The sequence below is a fragment of the Alligator sinensis genome, unplaced genomic scaffold (assembly GCF_000455745.1).
Source record: "Alligator sinensis unplaced genomic scaffold, ASM45574v1 scaffold286_1, whole genome shotgun sequence".
Lineage (NCBI taxonomy): Eukaryota > Metazoa > Chordata > Crocodylia > Alligatoridae > Alligator > Alligator sinensis.
The window spans coordinates 219,573-235,393 of NW_005842366.1; the positions used below are offsets into that span (position 1 = coordinate 219,573).

Sequence of the window (15,821 nt, forward strand, 5' to 3'; positions counted from 1 at the left end):
CTATATTATCATTACTACTACATAATTTTTAACGTTCTGTAAATGAGAGTGACCCTGTCAAGTTGAAATTCATTAAAGAGCATTTAAGAGGAATTCCTACAAATCACACATCTAGAATCTAGAGGATGAAATCTGAACATTTAAAAAAAACCCTCTGGTTTACTGTTCATATTTTATGTAGCTTGCTTATGTATATATCTCTGATGGTACAATGGAAATGTGTCAGTTGGTTTCCCTATATTCTATAGAAAATAGTCATGGAAATCTTAAGCTATGATTGGTCTTAAGTTCTAGACTAACTTTCTTTTAAAAATACTAATTTTTTGCCAAGTTTTTCTTCACAGGGTCCTTTTCACTTGATCTCAATCTTTCTTGAAGTGCAGTGCCCAAAACTGGATGTTGGCTTTTTCACAACAGTATGGTATAGTTGATTCATGTGCACACTATGGTTTAATATAAATCTTAGATCTTCTTCTTCAGAGCTAAGTTACATATGAATTATTAACATAATAGTGGGTTGCTTTGTAAAAATCTACTGAGCCAGCTGGTGCCCTAAACACTCAAATCTGTGACTGGCAGTTTAATGAAAAATTCAGGAGCAGCCAAAAGGTCTCTGTAAGCAACTTAAAGGTGATGATAGCATAATAACAAAAGGGACACACGTGAACTTGTGGCTAAAAGTAGGATATTTAAATCCTTGATAGGGCACTTAAATAAATGGCCTTATTTCCAGAGGACTAGCCATTTTCCCTGATATTTGACATGAAACGATAAAAAGGTTGAATTGTTCAGCAGATTCTGAATTAAGCAGAAATGTCTGTATAACATGTCCTCATTAACAGATTTGTGACTTGAATTAAAAAGGTAATTTCAAATTACCTGGTCAGGCCGCAGCTGGAGTATTGTGTCCAGTTCTGTGCGCCCCATTTCAGGAGGGATGTGGACAACATGGAGAGGGTCCAGAGGAGGGCCACCCGCATGATCCGGGGACAACAGGGCAGACCCTACAGTGAGAGACTGCGGGACTTGAACCTATTCAGCCTCCACAAGAGAAGGCTGAGGGGGGACCTGGTGACCGTCTATAAACTCACTAGGGGGAACCAGAAGGGTTTGGGGGAGACGCTGTTTCCCCTAGCCCCTGCTGGCATAACAAGGAATAATGGGCACAAGTTGATGGAGAGGAGGTACAGATTGGACATCCGAAAAAACTACTTCACAGTCAGGGCGGCTAGGAGCTGGAACCAACTTCCAAGGGAGGTGGTGCTGGCCCCTACCCTGGGGATCTTTAAGAAGAGGCTGGATACTTACCTGGCTGGACTCATTTGAGTCCCGTTTTTGTTTTTAGGGTGAGTGGTTTTGTTTGTGTTTTTTGGGTTGTTCTCCCGCCCTGGCGGGGGGTCGGGCTAGAAGATCTATTAGGTCCCTTCCGACCCTGAAACTATGAAACTATGAAACTATGAAACAGCCTGTTCAACTATTTTCCCTTTTATTTTCCCTGGATGCTTCCTGAATCATAGGGTCATGGTAAAGTAGGGTTGAAATAGACCTCAGAAGGTCATCTAATCTAGCCCCTTTCTCAAGGCAGGAGCATCCCTGACCAAACCATCCCAGTCAAGTCTCTGTCCAACCTGCTTTTGAAAATTTCCAGGGATGGAGAGTCCACAACTTATCTAGGTAGTCTGTTCCAATGCTACCTAGTAGCATTCTCACAGTCAGAACCTGCTTTCTAATCTCCAACGTATATTTTATCTGCTGCAGCATGAGGTCATTGCTCCTAATCCTGTCCCCTGCAGCCACAGAGAAAAAAGCCTATCTCTATCCTCTCTAGAACTGCCCTTCAGGTATTTGAAGGTTGTTATCAAGGCCCTCCTCAGCCTTCTCTTCTTTCATCCTTTCCTCATAAATCTTGCCTCCCAGGCACCTAATAATTTTTGTCACTCTGCATTGGGCTCTCTCCATAATCTGTCCAGATCCTTCTTGAATTGTGGAGCCCAAAACTGGATGCAGTCTTTCAGGTGAGGCCTCACCAGTGCTGAATAGAGAAGAAGAATCACTTCCCTTGATTTGCAAGTGACACTCTTGTTAATACAGCCTAGCATGCTATTTGCTATTATTTTGCAATAAGAGCACACTGCCAACTCACATTAAGCTTATGGTCTCCTGAGGGGGTGGCTAGCTTGCAGCATGTATGCCCCATGGGCGCCCCTGTGTGGCACATGGCATTTGGGAAGGGTCTGGGGTTAATTTGTGGCATGCTTCCAAAAAGGTTGAACCCCACTGATCTACTGTAACCCACAGGTACTTCTCTGCACTGCTGTAGCCTAGCCATTCATTCGCCAGTCTGTCTGTATGTAAGCAGGCAATTATTGCATTCCAAGTGGCAGGACTTTGCTCTTGGCCTTATTGAATTTCATCTGATTGGTTGTGGGCCATTTGTCCAGTCTATCCAGGTCTTTCTGAGTCCTAGCCCTGCCCTCCAAAGTGGTATCATTCACAAATGTGCTAAGTGTGCATTCAGTCTGTCTGTCCACATTGTTAATGAAGATAATGAACAATACTGGACCAAGGACAGACCCCTGGGAACACCACTTGAAACCATACCCCACCTAGATACTGAGACATTACTCATTCATGATCACTGAAAACGTCCCTAGACCTAGTATCATTAACATTAAGTGTCCGTTATAACCAGTGAAATATGTGACATTTGTGATGTTGCAGAATTGTGCATAATCAGATAGGCTCTGTCTCACTAGTAAGACTCTTTAATGCAGAGACCTCTGTTTAAATCCATTTTTCTTGTCGTTTTTCAGCCTGATTTTAATGTTCTCTTTGGAAGGCATTTCATGGGTTCACTTTAGGTAGAAAATGCATTTAAATTAGGATGAGTTAATCATACCTTTCCTTCCTTCTGGCATCCAAATCGGAGGGACTTGCACAAAAAAATCAGGTAGAGGGGAAAAAAAGGTAACAGAATGTTAACCAAAGGAAATGTAAGAATGGATTATTATACATAATATAGTGAGTAGGATGAAAGCTGCTTCTTGCAGTAGAACATGTTCAATACAACTGACTTGGTATAATAAAAGAAACAGCAGGGTTATTTATGTTTTTAATACTTACCTTGTGTGATAAGAATCGCTACAGCCTGTTACAATCAAGTGGTAATTAATTTTAGTTCTTAAGTATTTTTAAAGACATTTGCCAAAATATCATGATTGGTTTACTCTCTTAAATAAATACAGATTGTATTTTTTGTAAAATCAGGAAAAATATTTGCAGCAAATATCCTTGATTATGCAAATCTGATCTCAATATCAAGAGCTTTTTAAATTGCAATACTGAAGTAGCAATACCCATAGTCTGTTGGGCGACTTTGATTGATCCTTGCGAGGAATCCAGATAAACTTTTTGATGCTAGGAGATAGCATACAATGCTGCTTTTACTTATCAATATCATGAAACCAGGTAAGTCCTGTGATCCTTGATTGCCAATATATTATACTGAGCTGACACCTTTGCAAATGCTGTTCTAGATGCTTTACCAACGTTGTAGCAGGATGCAGAAGTTTGGGACTTACTCTAGCACAAAAATCCATTGTGTATACTGTAGACAACTTGTTATAGTGTTTGAAGACAGGGTTGGCCTTCGTCTCTATTTGCTGGTCTGAAACTGACATGGTCATTTGCCCTTTTTAGAGCCACGTGGCACAAATTAAATGTGTAATCACAGTTGTTGGCATCTATACACTATTTGGGATTGTATTTCTACTTGTGACCATAGGATGATTCAATGCCAATATTCCCCAGAAGTCAACAGGGGTGACAGTGGAGGAGGGGAGGGCTTTTCCAGTAGTGAACCTTGAACGTTCAAGGAGAGGGCTGGAGAGGAGAGCACTCTGAACAAAGTCTAGCCTGTGGCCTGGTGTTTAGTGTATTTGGTGGGAAGCAGGAGACACCGGCCTCCTCTCAAACAAACATTCAGGATTTGAGCCTAGCGTATACCAAATGCTGTCACTCCAATCCCCTTTCATCCCACTCCTCTGTTTGAGCTACTTATTTCAATGATTATACCAACTTCCCTGTCCTTGTTTCAATATAATTGTAGCCTTTGCAGACATAAACATCAGAGCCAAGAGACATTTTTAGGATAGGCTGGGATAGAAATCTGTTCTGACATCTTTTTTGTGAGAAACGGAAAGAGGTATAGAAATCTCTCCTGACATCTTTTTTGTGAGAAACGGAAAGAGGAGAGACAATGATATGACAGCTGTAAAAGAAATTAGAGTCAAGTTGTTCAGGTGTCAAGAATTGGCTGTCACTACTTCCATCATCCTTTGTAAGAGTATTACTGTACAGTTAAGTGTGATTGATTTGCATCAAGCAAAGATTAAATAAATTGCAGAGAAAAATTAGGAATGGAAGCTTACTAGATATAGGATGGCTGCAGATGCAGTTGGTGGTATTGATATCTGTCAGTATTGCCAAAGGAAACAGCTACTTTATTCTGGATAGGGGTATTATGGAGAAATTGGATAGGTAAGAAACATTAAGAAAAGCCTGTTACAGTAGTAGTTCCTCACAACAGAGATATTTGACTTATTTAAGAAAGGAAGATTTACCTTGTGTTGAAAGAGAGGCTGCAAAAATCAGTACATACTACTGTGTTTATAACTGCTGGCAGAAGCGAGGAGCTATTAAGGTACAAGCTGTGTGAGGGTCTTTGGGTATTTGCGTTTGCTAGCTTTTGTTGAAAGATGTTGATGGGTCTATCTAAATCCTTAATTAATTCCCCTCATTGATAATCAGGAAGAAAAGTAATGAGCTCTTTAAAAGGTTTAGCGTCTTTTCTGTATTAAAGAAAACTTGTTTTAGGCAGAGGAAGAAAGCAGTTAAGCAAGTTAGCATGATTTAAAGGGACTGTGTGATACTCTATGAACAATTGAAACATTCATTCAGAAAACAAGAGAGCTAAAATATCAAGGTGTAGAGTTAACCAGAGAAAGAAGCCTGGCAGCAGAGGGTTAAAAGGATTGGTATAAGCTTTTGGGTGACCTCAAAGAATCTGTTAAGACATTGGTAAAGGATATATGTAACGAAGCTTAGAGGTAGAGGTTGCTTTGGTTAAAAAAAAAAAATGCTTCTAAATGTGTTCAGGTGATTTTAGGGCATCTTCAAATAGACTATAAAGTATTTTGAAAGTAGGTTGGGAAAATTTGGTTGTGAATTTTCTTTCAGTATTTCAATATATGAAGCCAGAATTTTGATTCTGAAGGACTTCAATCTGTCAGGTAGCATAACAAATACATACCATTTGATATAAAAAGTTGTGATTGGTTTTTGCTTTTTTAAATGACTTTAAATACAGTTCACTGCATATGCTATATGCTCAGGTGTAACTTTTGCGTGTGTTACAAAGAAATAAGGTACTGGGTATTATAAATAAGGTTGGAGGTGAAAATAGCAAGGATATATAGTAATAATCCTAGTATGACTCAAATTGAAACACTCTTTAGAAGTACAGGAAATAACTAACAATTTTTCTTCTTGAGAGCTGTCTTTGAAAGATTGTAAAATGCCTAAAGGGTTTTACATGGAAGAAATGAAAAATATGCTGTGCTTAAGTGACATTTATTTTGGAAGCTGTTGTAGAGCAAGTAAGAACTAAAGTCTTCCATCTCTCCCCTCACTTCCCCTTGCCACCCCACTTAGATTTGAACCAAGATAGGAAACCTAGTTGCATACAATGATGTTGTGTGATGATCATTTCATGCTTTGGCAGAAGGTGAGAGAAAACACAAACCCAGTGTAAATGAAAGGGGAATCTCAAGAGATGAGTTGGCTTAAATAGGGATTAAGCATACTATCTATGTCTATGGAGAAAGTAAATTTCAGAAACCTTTAAAATGCTTTGGATACCATTCAAAGAAAGCTGGCAATGGTATGGGGACAGTTGGATATAGCAATTAAAGGGGAAAGATTGTTGGATGGAAAACTGAACACAATAGCTCAAATGTGAAATAAATAGCTGTGTACAGCAATACTTCTGGCTTGAGAGCAAATATTTTGGAGTTGGGTGAGGGCTTTTATAAACTATTTAATGTAAAAGTTTTGCATGGGAACATCACATGAACACCCTCAAAAGTTGCTCATGATGCACACAATTGTGGTACCCAGCTTCAGGATGGATCTTTACAACCATGTGGAGTGTGACCTTGGCTGTGTCTTGTTTCAATCTTTTATCTGTTCAAAGCTTAATAGCATTTTTTGCAAGGCCATTGTAGGGCTGCCACTAATATCTGTCAATTACGCTGAGGCCCTGGGGTAGGAAGTGCTGTAGAATTGCAGAGCATTATTGATTATAAAAAAAGAAATAATGAAGAACCAATACAGTAAGATGCAAGAAGGTTTGGAGATTTACAACAGCTGGGCTAATGCATAGAAAACACCATTCAATTTTTACATAAAATATTATGCATCAAATGAAGGAGCAATGAGCATACTGAATAACACCCTTTAACATACAGTCTTCACTGCACTCCAAAGGCATAAACAGTGTACCTGCAGCACCAGCTACAAAAGCCACTTGGGACTCTGGATAAATATACTCAGCTGGCTTAATTGGATTTCATGCCACATTCATACTAGTGCTAGTTTAAAGCCAGCTCAGGTGCATCTGCACAAGCTGCCTTCATACTTCTCAGATGCAGTTTAAATGTCACCCAGTGATGAAAAAGTAACTCCTTTTCCACCCCCCCCAACCCCCTGCATTTAAGTTTAGCAGGCTCAGGATCCAGTAAAGCATCGAAGGATTGTGTTTCCTGATGCCCTCTACTGAGAACACCCTGACACCAGTCCTGAAAAGATCACAACTGATTTGAAACCAAAGATGCCCAGGTCAAACAGTAGCTAGTGGCAGCAAATATTAAAAAAAGGCTTGGTGGTATCATGAGTATTTGAGAGGAGGAAGTTTTCTGATATGATTTTATCCCAAAAGAACAAGAAAATAGTATTTCAACTATCACAGGGATCCAGAAACAGGAAACTGGATCTTTGAAATGTGGAAGGTATAAAAGTTAATCAAGTGAAAAGTTATGTCAGTCAGAATGGCTCAAGGAATATACGGTAGCATTTCATGGAAATGGAAAGAAGGAGAATGGCAGGAAAGGCGGGTTTGCATGAAATGTAAACGGTTTGATCCAGTGGGCTTTTCCCCTCTGTCAGTTTACCTTCTTTTCTTCAAAATTTTCTTTATAGACCATTCTTGATTTCCAGGTCCTTCTTCCTTTTAATCTGGTTTCTGAACATATTTGGTCTATGTAATAATCTTGGTAGGTCATAAAAACACAAGTCAATTGGGTTACTCATAAGCAAAATGTATCTGTATCATAAGGCAGGAGTGTCTTCACCTCCTCCTCCATTTTTTGTACTTTTTGTGTGGTGCTTTGCAATACTTTCACTAAGTCTGTATTTGTTTCCTATAAATACATAGATGGGGGTTGCCTTTTTCCTACAGTAGAAAAATATATTTGTATAAATGCTAAAGGTTAGGCAACTATAGAGCAAATCTGAAGTATCGCTGGGGCCTATACACAAACCCTAGCCAAAAGTTGCAGTCGGAATGTTTTCCATTGCTAATTGTCTTTTTTTCAAGGACATATAAACCTGTAACAATCGACTGCAGAGTTGTGAGATGACAATTACCAAATAAGGCTATGGGTAATCTGTTCCCACTGAAGTAAACTGGAATAAAATTCCTTGCGTTCAGTCATCACAGACACCAGCAAACCAAAATGCTCATATTTGTTTCCTTCAGTTCATTTAAATCAGTAATATTCAGCCTCTCTTAATTAATGGGTAGTTTAACTTAGGCTGGTTAAGTTGGCAGATCTATCATTCCCCCAGCACCCATGTTGTTGTCCACCATTTTGCATGCACCACAGTTATCAAGTTCTACAAGTAAAAATAAAAGGCACTAGACACAGATTTTGTTAATGTATTAGGTATTTAAAAAACAAACTAAGTAATTAGTACACCAATTCTCAGTGACTTAAACTGTTTAATAAATGAATATAAATGTTGAAACATATATAAGGCAAAAATTAACACAAAATGTTCCGTTACAGCCACCATAAAACAAGTCCCATTTAATACATCAGACACTTTTTTTACAACCCTATCATTTATACAGCAGGTAGGTATACAAAAACAGTAAATAACACCAGATATCTTCCCCCAGTGACTAAAAAAATTTAAAAAGAAAGGTCAGAGAAAATCATTACCATTTGATGTGTTTGGAAAGTCTAGTCATTGGAATAAACAACTTTTAAGTAGAACAAGCATTGATTAAGCTGCTATTTTTCCAAACTTTCAAACAATGGGTTTATGTATATATCAGAATTTTTGGAGGGTAGCAGTAGGCAGGACCACCAAAACCCAAGGTTTCTTTATGGTATTAAAACCACCTTCTATCAAGTTTAATCAAATAGTCCAGTGTTTTCAATCCTCTATATACTTTGCATAGGTGGGAAAAGGAATCAAACCTATATTTCTTGTCACCCTAAATGTCCTTTTCAGTGAAACGAATGGAGAAACAGGGCCCTATACAGATTTGCAGAAACTACAGAAAGGTGAAAAAAACTGAGGTTAAAAAAATGCTTACTGCGCAATAAAGGAGAAGACAAATTACTTTGTTAGTGCAGACTCTAGCATTTCAGTAAAATCTGTCCCTTATTATTTACTGTGTCTTTCCTACATCCTCATGTGTTGTACCATACCGTGTAAATCTAGTTTACATTTGCAGTATTAGCACATAATATTAGTATCAGGATATTAAAAAATGATTGTATTACAATCCCAGATACAGCAAATAAAAGTAATCCCAGAAATTAAAGGAATTCTGGCTATGTAATGTTTTACAAATTTACTTACAGGCCTTTTGAAGAAAAAAGAAAACAAACAAAAGAAATACTGAACACAAGGAAATAATGTAATAATTCAAAACAAAAAAAAAACATAGGTAGTACCTGGGAACCACAAACTTTAAGCAAGGTAGGGCAGAGAGTCATCCCGACACAAATTTGTTAATTTCTTTGTTATAAAATATAATCAGTTTTAAAAGTTGAAATTTTTCCAAGTAAATTTCAGAGAGATTACAAAGGAAACATTACCAATGGTTGCCACTAGAATATCAAAGAAACTTCCCCCCCCTTGTTGCTTGAATATCATAGGGAGTATTTTTTTTTCTGTAGTTCTATATAGACTTGATTCTGTCACCAACATCATTAGGCTTATCCCACATGGATACCACTGTTTCCAGTGCAACAGAATCAGGTTCTGTATAATTATTTAACAATCATTTCATTAGGTTATTCTTTACATACAAACACATTTTATAAAAATAGAGGTCACCAGCCCTCTAACTTGGTCTATTTGCAGTGTATTTTCAGTTATCAGATCTTGTGATGAGGTGAAAAGTAGCAAACCTGTTTGCTGCTACTGAGAAAAGACAATCTCTTTTTACAATCCAGCATTATATTTTGAGTTCTCAGAACCCCCCACCATCTCTTAATTTAGCTTCGGAGTATCAGGGAGAATGAAAATCTGCTCCTCGAGGAAGGACGAGGCCACAACACAGGCTGTTTTTGTATCTACCCCACCTTTCTTTGAACAATAGGGAATGTTATTCCCTGCTGTACTTTTCAACCATGGCTGTAAGAAGAATATGCCTCCACAAGGAATTTATAATGTTTTGCCTGAATGTCAACCCTAAGTGTGTACAAAGAACAAGTGTTGTCTCTGCATTCCGAGCGTCCTGGTGTGGGAAGTTCTCATACAGGCTTCAAGTACTGCACGGGATGGCAGTAAGCGGGGGGAGAGACACCACAAAATGGGCAGTTTCAAAATGGCTCTCAAAATGCTTAACAGTTTGGCAGTTTTGTGATTGTTACAAAACTAAGTTGAGGAACATAAAAATACAGCCCCAAGAATGTTCTGCATTTTGACCTTCATAACTAATCCTAGGAAATGTCATGTGTAACATGTTACCCAAAGCACAGTAAGCCTGGAAATCTGGCAGAGGATTTAGGTTTTTGTAGCTCTTTAGTGAACTCATTTAAAAATATTCTTTTGCTGCCATCCACAGAATTTGGCAATTAAAACTGGTTTGGTTTTGAATACAAATGAGAGTACCATATGCTAGCTTTCCTATCATTTATACAAAAATGTATGGCGCACAAGCCTTCTTGTACATTCAAAATACTCATGACAAGAGCAGGGTGCTGGTACTCATATTTATAAATATCACTCTGTGGCACTTGTTAAATCCCTCCATCACTGACATTTTCTTGAAATGGATTCCTGGGATATATTTTAATTAACTAGTGTTATCATTGCTGGAAACAATGATGAGATGATTTGGCACTGGAAGTCAGTGTTACTGATTCAAAAATTGTCACCAACTTGGGCAAGTTATAAGCTCCTATGTGCTTACAACTCAATTTGTAAGTAAGCACTTTATAGTATTAAAAACAGTTGCTCAAAAAAGCTTTTATTTCCAGTTAAAAATTGAATAATCTGTAACTCTTTATTATTTTGCAGGCACTACTTGTTTTTGAATATTTCCACTCAAGTTGATTGTGCCTTTAGTCTGACAGTTTGTTGAAAAGCAACAGACACAAGACATAGTACTTAATCCTCTAATACAAGATTACATATAGAACCATTCAAAGGTAAATAGATTCACAATTGGTAACTACAGGAATGCACAAGTTGAAACACATGTAGGTCACTATCACCACTGAAATAAGATTTTTAATGCTAAACAAAAGAAAATACCTAACTGTTTATTCTTCTGTGTAGAGTCTAGTATTTTATGTTGCTTCCCTCACATAAGTAGCATTTTAGACTGCTTCTATATTGGTCAATGTTGGGATTTGCTAGTATATTTACATTTTGTGAAGAGTTGAGCTACCCATCCAGACTGCACAGTACCACTATGGGTCATTATTGTCTTTGAGAATCCATTTCAAATCATCACCAACATCTGGAGCAACAAATGCTTCAGTGATAGCAACAAAAGCTCAAGGTTTTTAAGAAAGGTGGTTTTCTTTATAATGATAGTGACAGCTTGTTCATATTCTTATTTCCTGTATTAACAGTATAGTAAGAATGTATAGTACCTATACAGAGCTTTAGAGGTGGTCAAGTAACATCCAGTATCAAAGAAAAAAATCAACAGGAGATGCAAGATTAGACTCTAGGGCTCTCAATTCCCAGTCCAAGACCACTGGACCATTCTGTTGATGAAAGATTACTACAAGCTACACTTCACACTTGCAGTGAAAATATGTAAGCATCAGATGATCTCAAGTCAGAGTTTCAAAGCACTGTTATATTTAAATGTCCCAACACAATAAAATGGAAGTATAGTTGTTTGTAGCTTGTTAGCAAAATGTAATGACTGCAAGTTTTATCTGCCTCACAGGAGCAGAAAACAAAGCATTTCCTCACAGGAAAAGGAGTTTAAATGATGCCCAAGCACAATTATGAGTTGCATTTTTATTTCACATGCTAATTAATAAAGGTTTGAACTATGGCAGATAAGCTTTCTTTTTCAGCTACCAAAAATGTGATATTCTGATAAAGTGAAGTTCTAAAACGCTATAAAGATAGTTTCCATTCAAGTGCTAATGTAGCAAAAAATAGGTCAACCTCAAATGCTGATCACTTTAAAAAAAAATTTTTTTTTAGTTCTTGGGTACAGCTGAGAAATAACAGATTGTGGAACCAACTGTAAAGACATATCAGCATCCTTATCAAACTGTATACAAATCCTGGAATTGGCAGAAATATACAGCACTACCAGGCTGTATACTTGTTTTCCATACAGCAAGGATGTATGATCATAATGAAGTTTTCATATACTGAATTTCAAAATTTAAGTCACATTAATTTTTTTTAATTCAATTTGCAGATGCTTTTAAGTACAATTCTGATCATTCCCTCATTTTCCCAGCTATCAATCTCAAGTACTTTTAACTGTGTATTAAGTTTGGGTTTCAGTAGAATTTGACCCTTCATCCTACCAGCAACCCCATTTGCTGGTCTTAAAGCTGCACTGATTGTAAAATACAGCCAGGTAGTAAAGTCTCCAGTAAAAGAATCAATCATAGAAATTACAGAATGGGGGAGAAACCCCCCCCACTATTTTCAAGGCTATTCCCACACTACTAGGGAACTGTTGTAACATTGTCATAGATTTTTTTGTATCTAAATTAATTTTGAGAAGTGTAAGAAATAAAATGTCCCTGAAAGGGGGTGGAAGAAAAACAAACAAAAACAGGCTGCAGTCTAAATTGTAATTATACAGATAAACATACTACATCAAGTACCCTCTCAGGAATATCTCTAGAGCCACATCTTGTCTTATAATAGTCTTTATATACAACCAGCAGATGAATGGTTCTGCCTTAAAATCTGTTGCAAGCACATCATATTTTCTAACTCTATCCTTTCCTCTCTCCCTCACCTTTAGAGCCAAACATCATATCAGATTCTCAAAACACATTATTTCTTGCTAAGTCAACTCTTGCTTTATGACAATGACCCAGTTCACCTTCCCTCTCCCACCCTTTCTTTTTTAATTGTACTTTATTTTGCTGTAGCTGTTCTGTTCTCTATTCCTCAGAGCTCACCTTGCCCGAGCCCCTCCTGGGAACTTGTTTTTCACCTCCAAAGAATCTGCCCAGTGAGTCAAGTAGACCTGAGTCTCTGTGCCTTGGGGATCCATGTCTAGCATGGTCTGTAGTGCTTGCAGTTGCCATTTTTGATCCGTGCCGGAAAGAGGAGCGCTTTTGTGAAGCCATCAAATCCGAATTCTCTGAAGCTGCTACACTGTCCTCTTGAATGGTCTGTAGCTCGTCTGACTCTGAGGGCCGATCTTTGAAGGTGTTGTCCTCCCTTCCAGGGGCATCTCGGGAAAAGAGGCGGATCAAGTGGGGGCGACCAACTGTGTCAGCTGGGTTGGCCTCCTTCCAGGCATTCTTTGGATCTGCTGTGCCTTTGGAGTCTGTCACCGCTGTGCTCTTAGTGGAGGTCCCATTGTTCTGGTTCACATCTGCCTCTCCTGCAAACAACAAGGATGAGATATGAATACAGGCCTGTGAAAAACAGAGCACTGGAACAATGCTGCTTTCTTTCCCTTGCCTTGAGTTAGTCATTTCATACAAAATCCATAGAATATATGGGCAGTTTTAATGAAACACTTCTCTCTCCCAAATGCCTATCTTGAAGCACAACTCAGGAGAGTGTTCTCACACCAAGACTAAATTCATTTAGGTTTTTAACACTTGAGTATATGAAGTTCAGTGCATTTAAAATTTAATGTAATAAAAACTAACAATATTCACCAGATGCTTGTTGTAAAAAACTGCAATTACAGTTTCTAAATGTTATCTAATAATCCTGGACTGTTGGGGTGATAATTTTATTATTGGTAAGTCTGCATTATGTGGGCATTTATAATTTATTATTACTGTTAGTAAGAGGGAAGAATTGGCCATTCTTCCTACTAGAAGACCAATTAGATGTTACACTAAAAACATTTTGGTTAACATATTTCCATGTTAACTATAGTTCCTTCCTGCATTACGTAACAATTGTGTAACTGAGCTCTATCTACAGTGTACAACTCCTGCCAGTACGAGCCCTCACTTGTAATTCGGAGCCACAGTTTAAAATGCATATTTGTTTCTCCCTTCATAACTTCTAAATGTTATTTGACTTATTACCTAGGATATTTCCAAATATGAGGACCATAAACTACATTTCCACATCCCCCTTCAGACAGCTTTTCTCACCTACCATCTCAGAAGTCCCCATCTAAAGTCTCAACTTGAGTGTAAGTAAGAAAATATTCAGTGTCTGTCGTAGAGATTTTTTTCATTTGGTGTTTGTGAAAGACGGAGAAAAGACTAATGAACACCGAGAGCACCACCTCTGTTGGGATTTAATAAAGAGGCAAATATTCCAGCCATGCCAACTTTTCTAACTTCAGTTGTATTCTAATGTGCTTCGGTACAGTTTTATAACCGGTACATGAAGTAGATCCCACTTGGTGGGAACAGGTGAATAATCAACCTGAGTTTGGGTTGCAGAATAATATCCCTGAGTGGACAGTCAAATACAGCTCTTAAAACAGTGTTCTCTTACTTAAAAAGCTAGGGGGGTTGGTTGTTTTTAGAACTATTATTAATCTATGGTGAAATGAAAAAGCAAAGTGGTGTCTGGTGTCTGCTAATTATCTGATGAAATTGCAATTTGATTTGATATATGATCCAGAAAGAAGGTATCTGGTTCTCACTGATGTATCTCTTTCAGTGTCCTAAGCACTTCCCCTTTGCTGATTCAACATAGGATTCTAGTTTTTGCAAAGCCATTTTTCTCAGTTTTTCTCCACGTGGCAGCAAAGAACTGGTTGAAGTGATTTTTTCCCCTTTTGATAAATAAACTTTTGATAAGCGTAGGTTCTTGAATTAGGTTGTAATTAATAGGAATACAGATTATACTGGACAGTAAAATTACTTTAAATTGACATAGTTTATCTGTAACCTAGTAACTAGAATAAACTATAATTTGACAAGAAGCACTCACCTACAGTTACACAGAGAGGATTTGGGGGGGGGGGGGGGGGGGGGGGGAGCAGAGGGGAGTGTATGTTCCTGTTCAGCATGCAATGTTTTGATTATTATCTGTACTGGAAATATGTCAGCAATTTTTCAATTAAAAACCCTTTTCAATTAAACCCTTTTCAATTAAAAGGGTTAAGATTAGTTTTCAGGAACAAAATCATATGTAACCAGATATAACTATTCATTAAGGCTACTTCTACTAGAAATCAGAAACATTTATTAATAATAATATGTCTACATTCATTTTTTTTTTAGAAACAATTTTTAAAATTGATAGTCCTTACATCAGTGCCCTGAAGAGTTTAGTACCTTATAGGAAACATTAACACTCTAAAAGTAAGTGTTCTAGGTAGAATTAAGGAAGAGGCAATGTCTTGCATATTATTTCTGTTGTCAGGCCCTTAATGAGAATCTAAGCTAAAATTAGCGCTTAAAATTCTTTACCATAATACAAATTCTTTTGAGGAGAAAAAGAAAAACAAAAGCGATATTGTATTTAATTAAATGCATTAACAAAACACCAGAGTATCTGCATACTAATATTTTTACAACAGTTGTGCTTTGTGTCACTGAATACAGTTATTTGTAAGCAACAAAGAAGGGCATTTATGTCACAAAAGTAGCTTCTCCCAATGCATAAGCAGCAAGCTATAAAGTATAAATCTTTTCTGTATGATTTTCTTTTAATAATGAAAGTTGTGTTTCATTTTTCCTCTATTTTTACTCTGTTAAATCATCCTCTTAATGATTAGTTAAAAATGTATGGAAGAAAGATTGCCTATATTTGCGTTAATTTTTCAACTGAATTCTTTTAAAGTGTGTATATATACCCTTAATTCCCTAAGGATACTTACTACATTAACAAAACCATTTGTCACACATGCGTATATGTAGTTATATATTTATGTGCATTTTATTTATCAATTCAGGTACCAGAAAACTAACTTTAACTTTATTATAATAATGGATTCAAGATCTACTGCATCATGAATTTAGCTATGATTCTGATTTCTTTTTTTTTCTTTTTTTTTAAGGTGAAGCTTATCCATTAATATGGTATACAACACTTACAGCAGAGAGTGAAAGACGACTTTCTTGCCTATGGTAAGTTAATTTTACAGGATATACTGT

At 37.3% G+C, this 15,821-nt stretch overlaps 1 protein-coding gene across 5 annotated transcripts in view; it reads right to left on the bottom strand.

Annotated features, from left to right (window-relative positions):
* Window positions 1-15,821, bottom strand: part of MBP (myelin basic protein) — a 168,823-nt gene that overhangs the window by 18,223 nt on the left and 134,779 nt on the right. For 3 of the 5 annotated variants that reach the window (XM_025210668.1, XM_006029210.3, XM_006029208.3), the window contains 2 exons: window positions 12,696-13,126; window positions 2,900-2,932 (listed from right to left, as the gene is read on the bottom strand). In XM_025210668.1, the coding sequence (XP_025066453.1) occupies window positions 2,900-2,932; window positions 12,696-13,126 (464 nt within the window). The remainder of the gene's footprint in view (window positions 1-2,899; window positions 2,933-12,695; window positions 13,127-15,821) is intronic. The other 2 variants (XM_006029211.3, XM_006029209.3) reach the window with 1 other exon arrangement.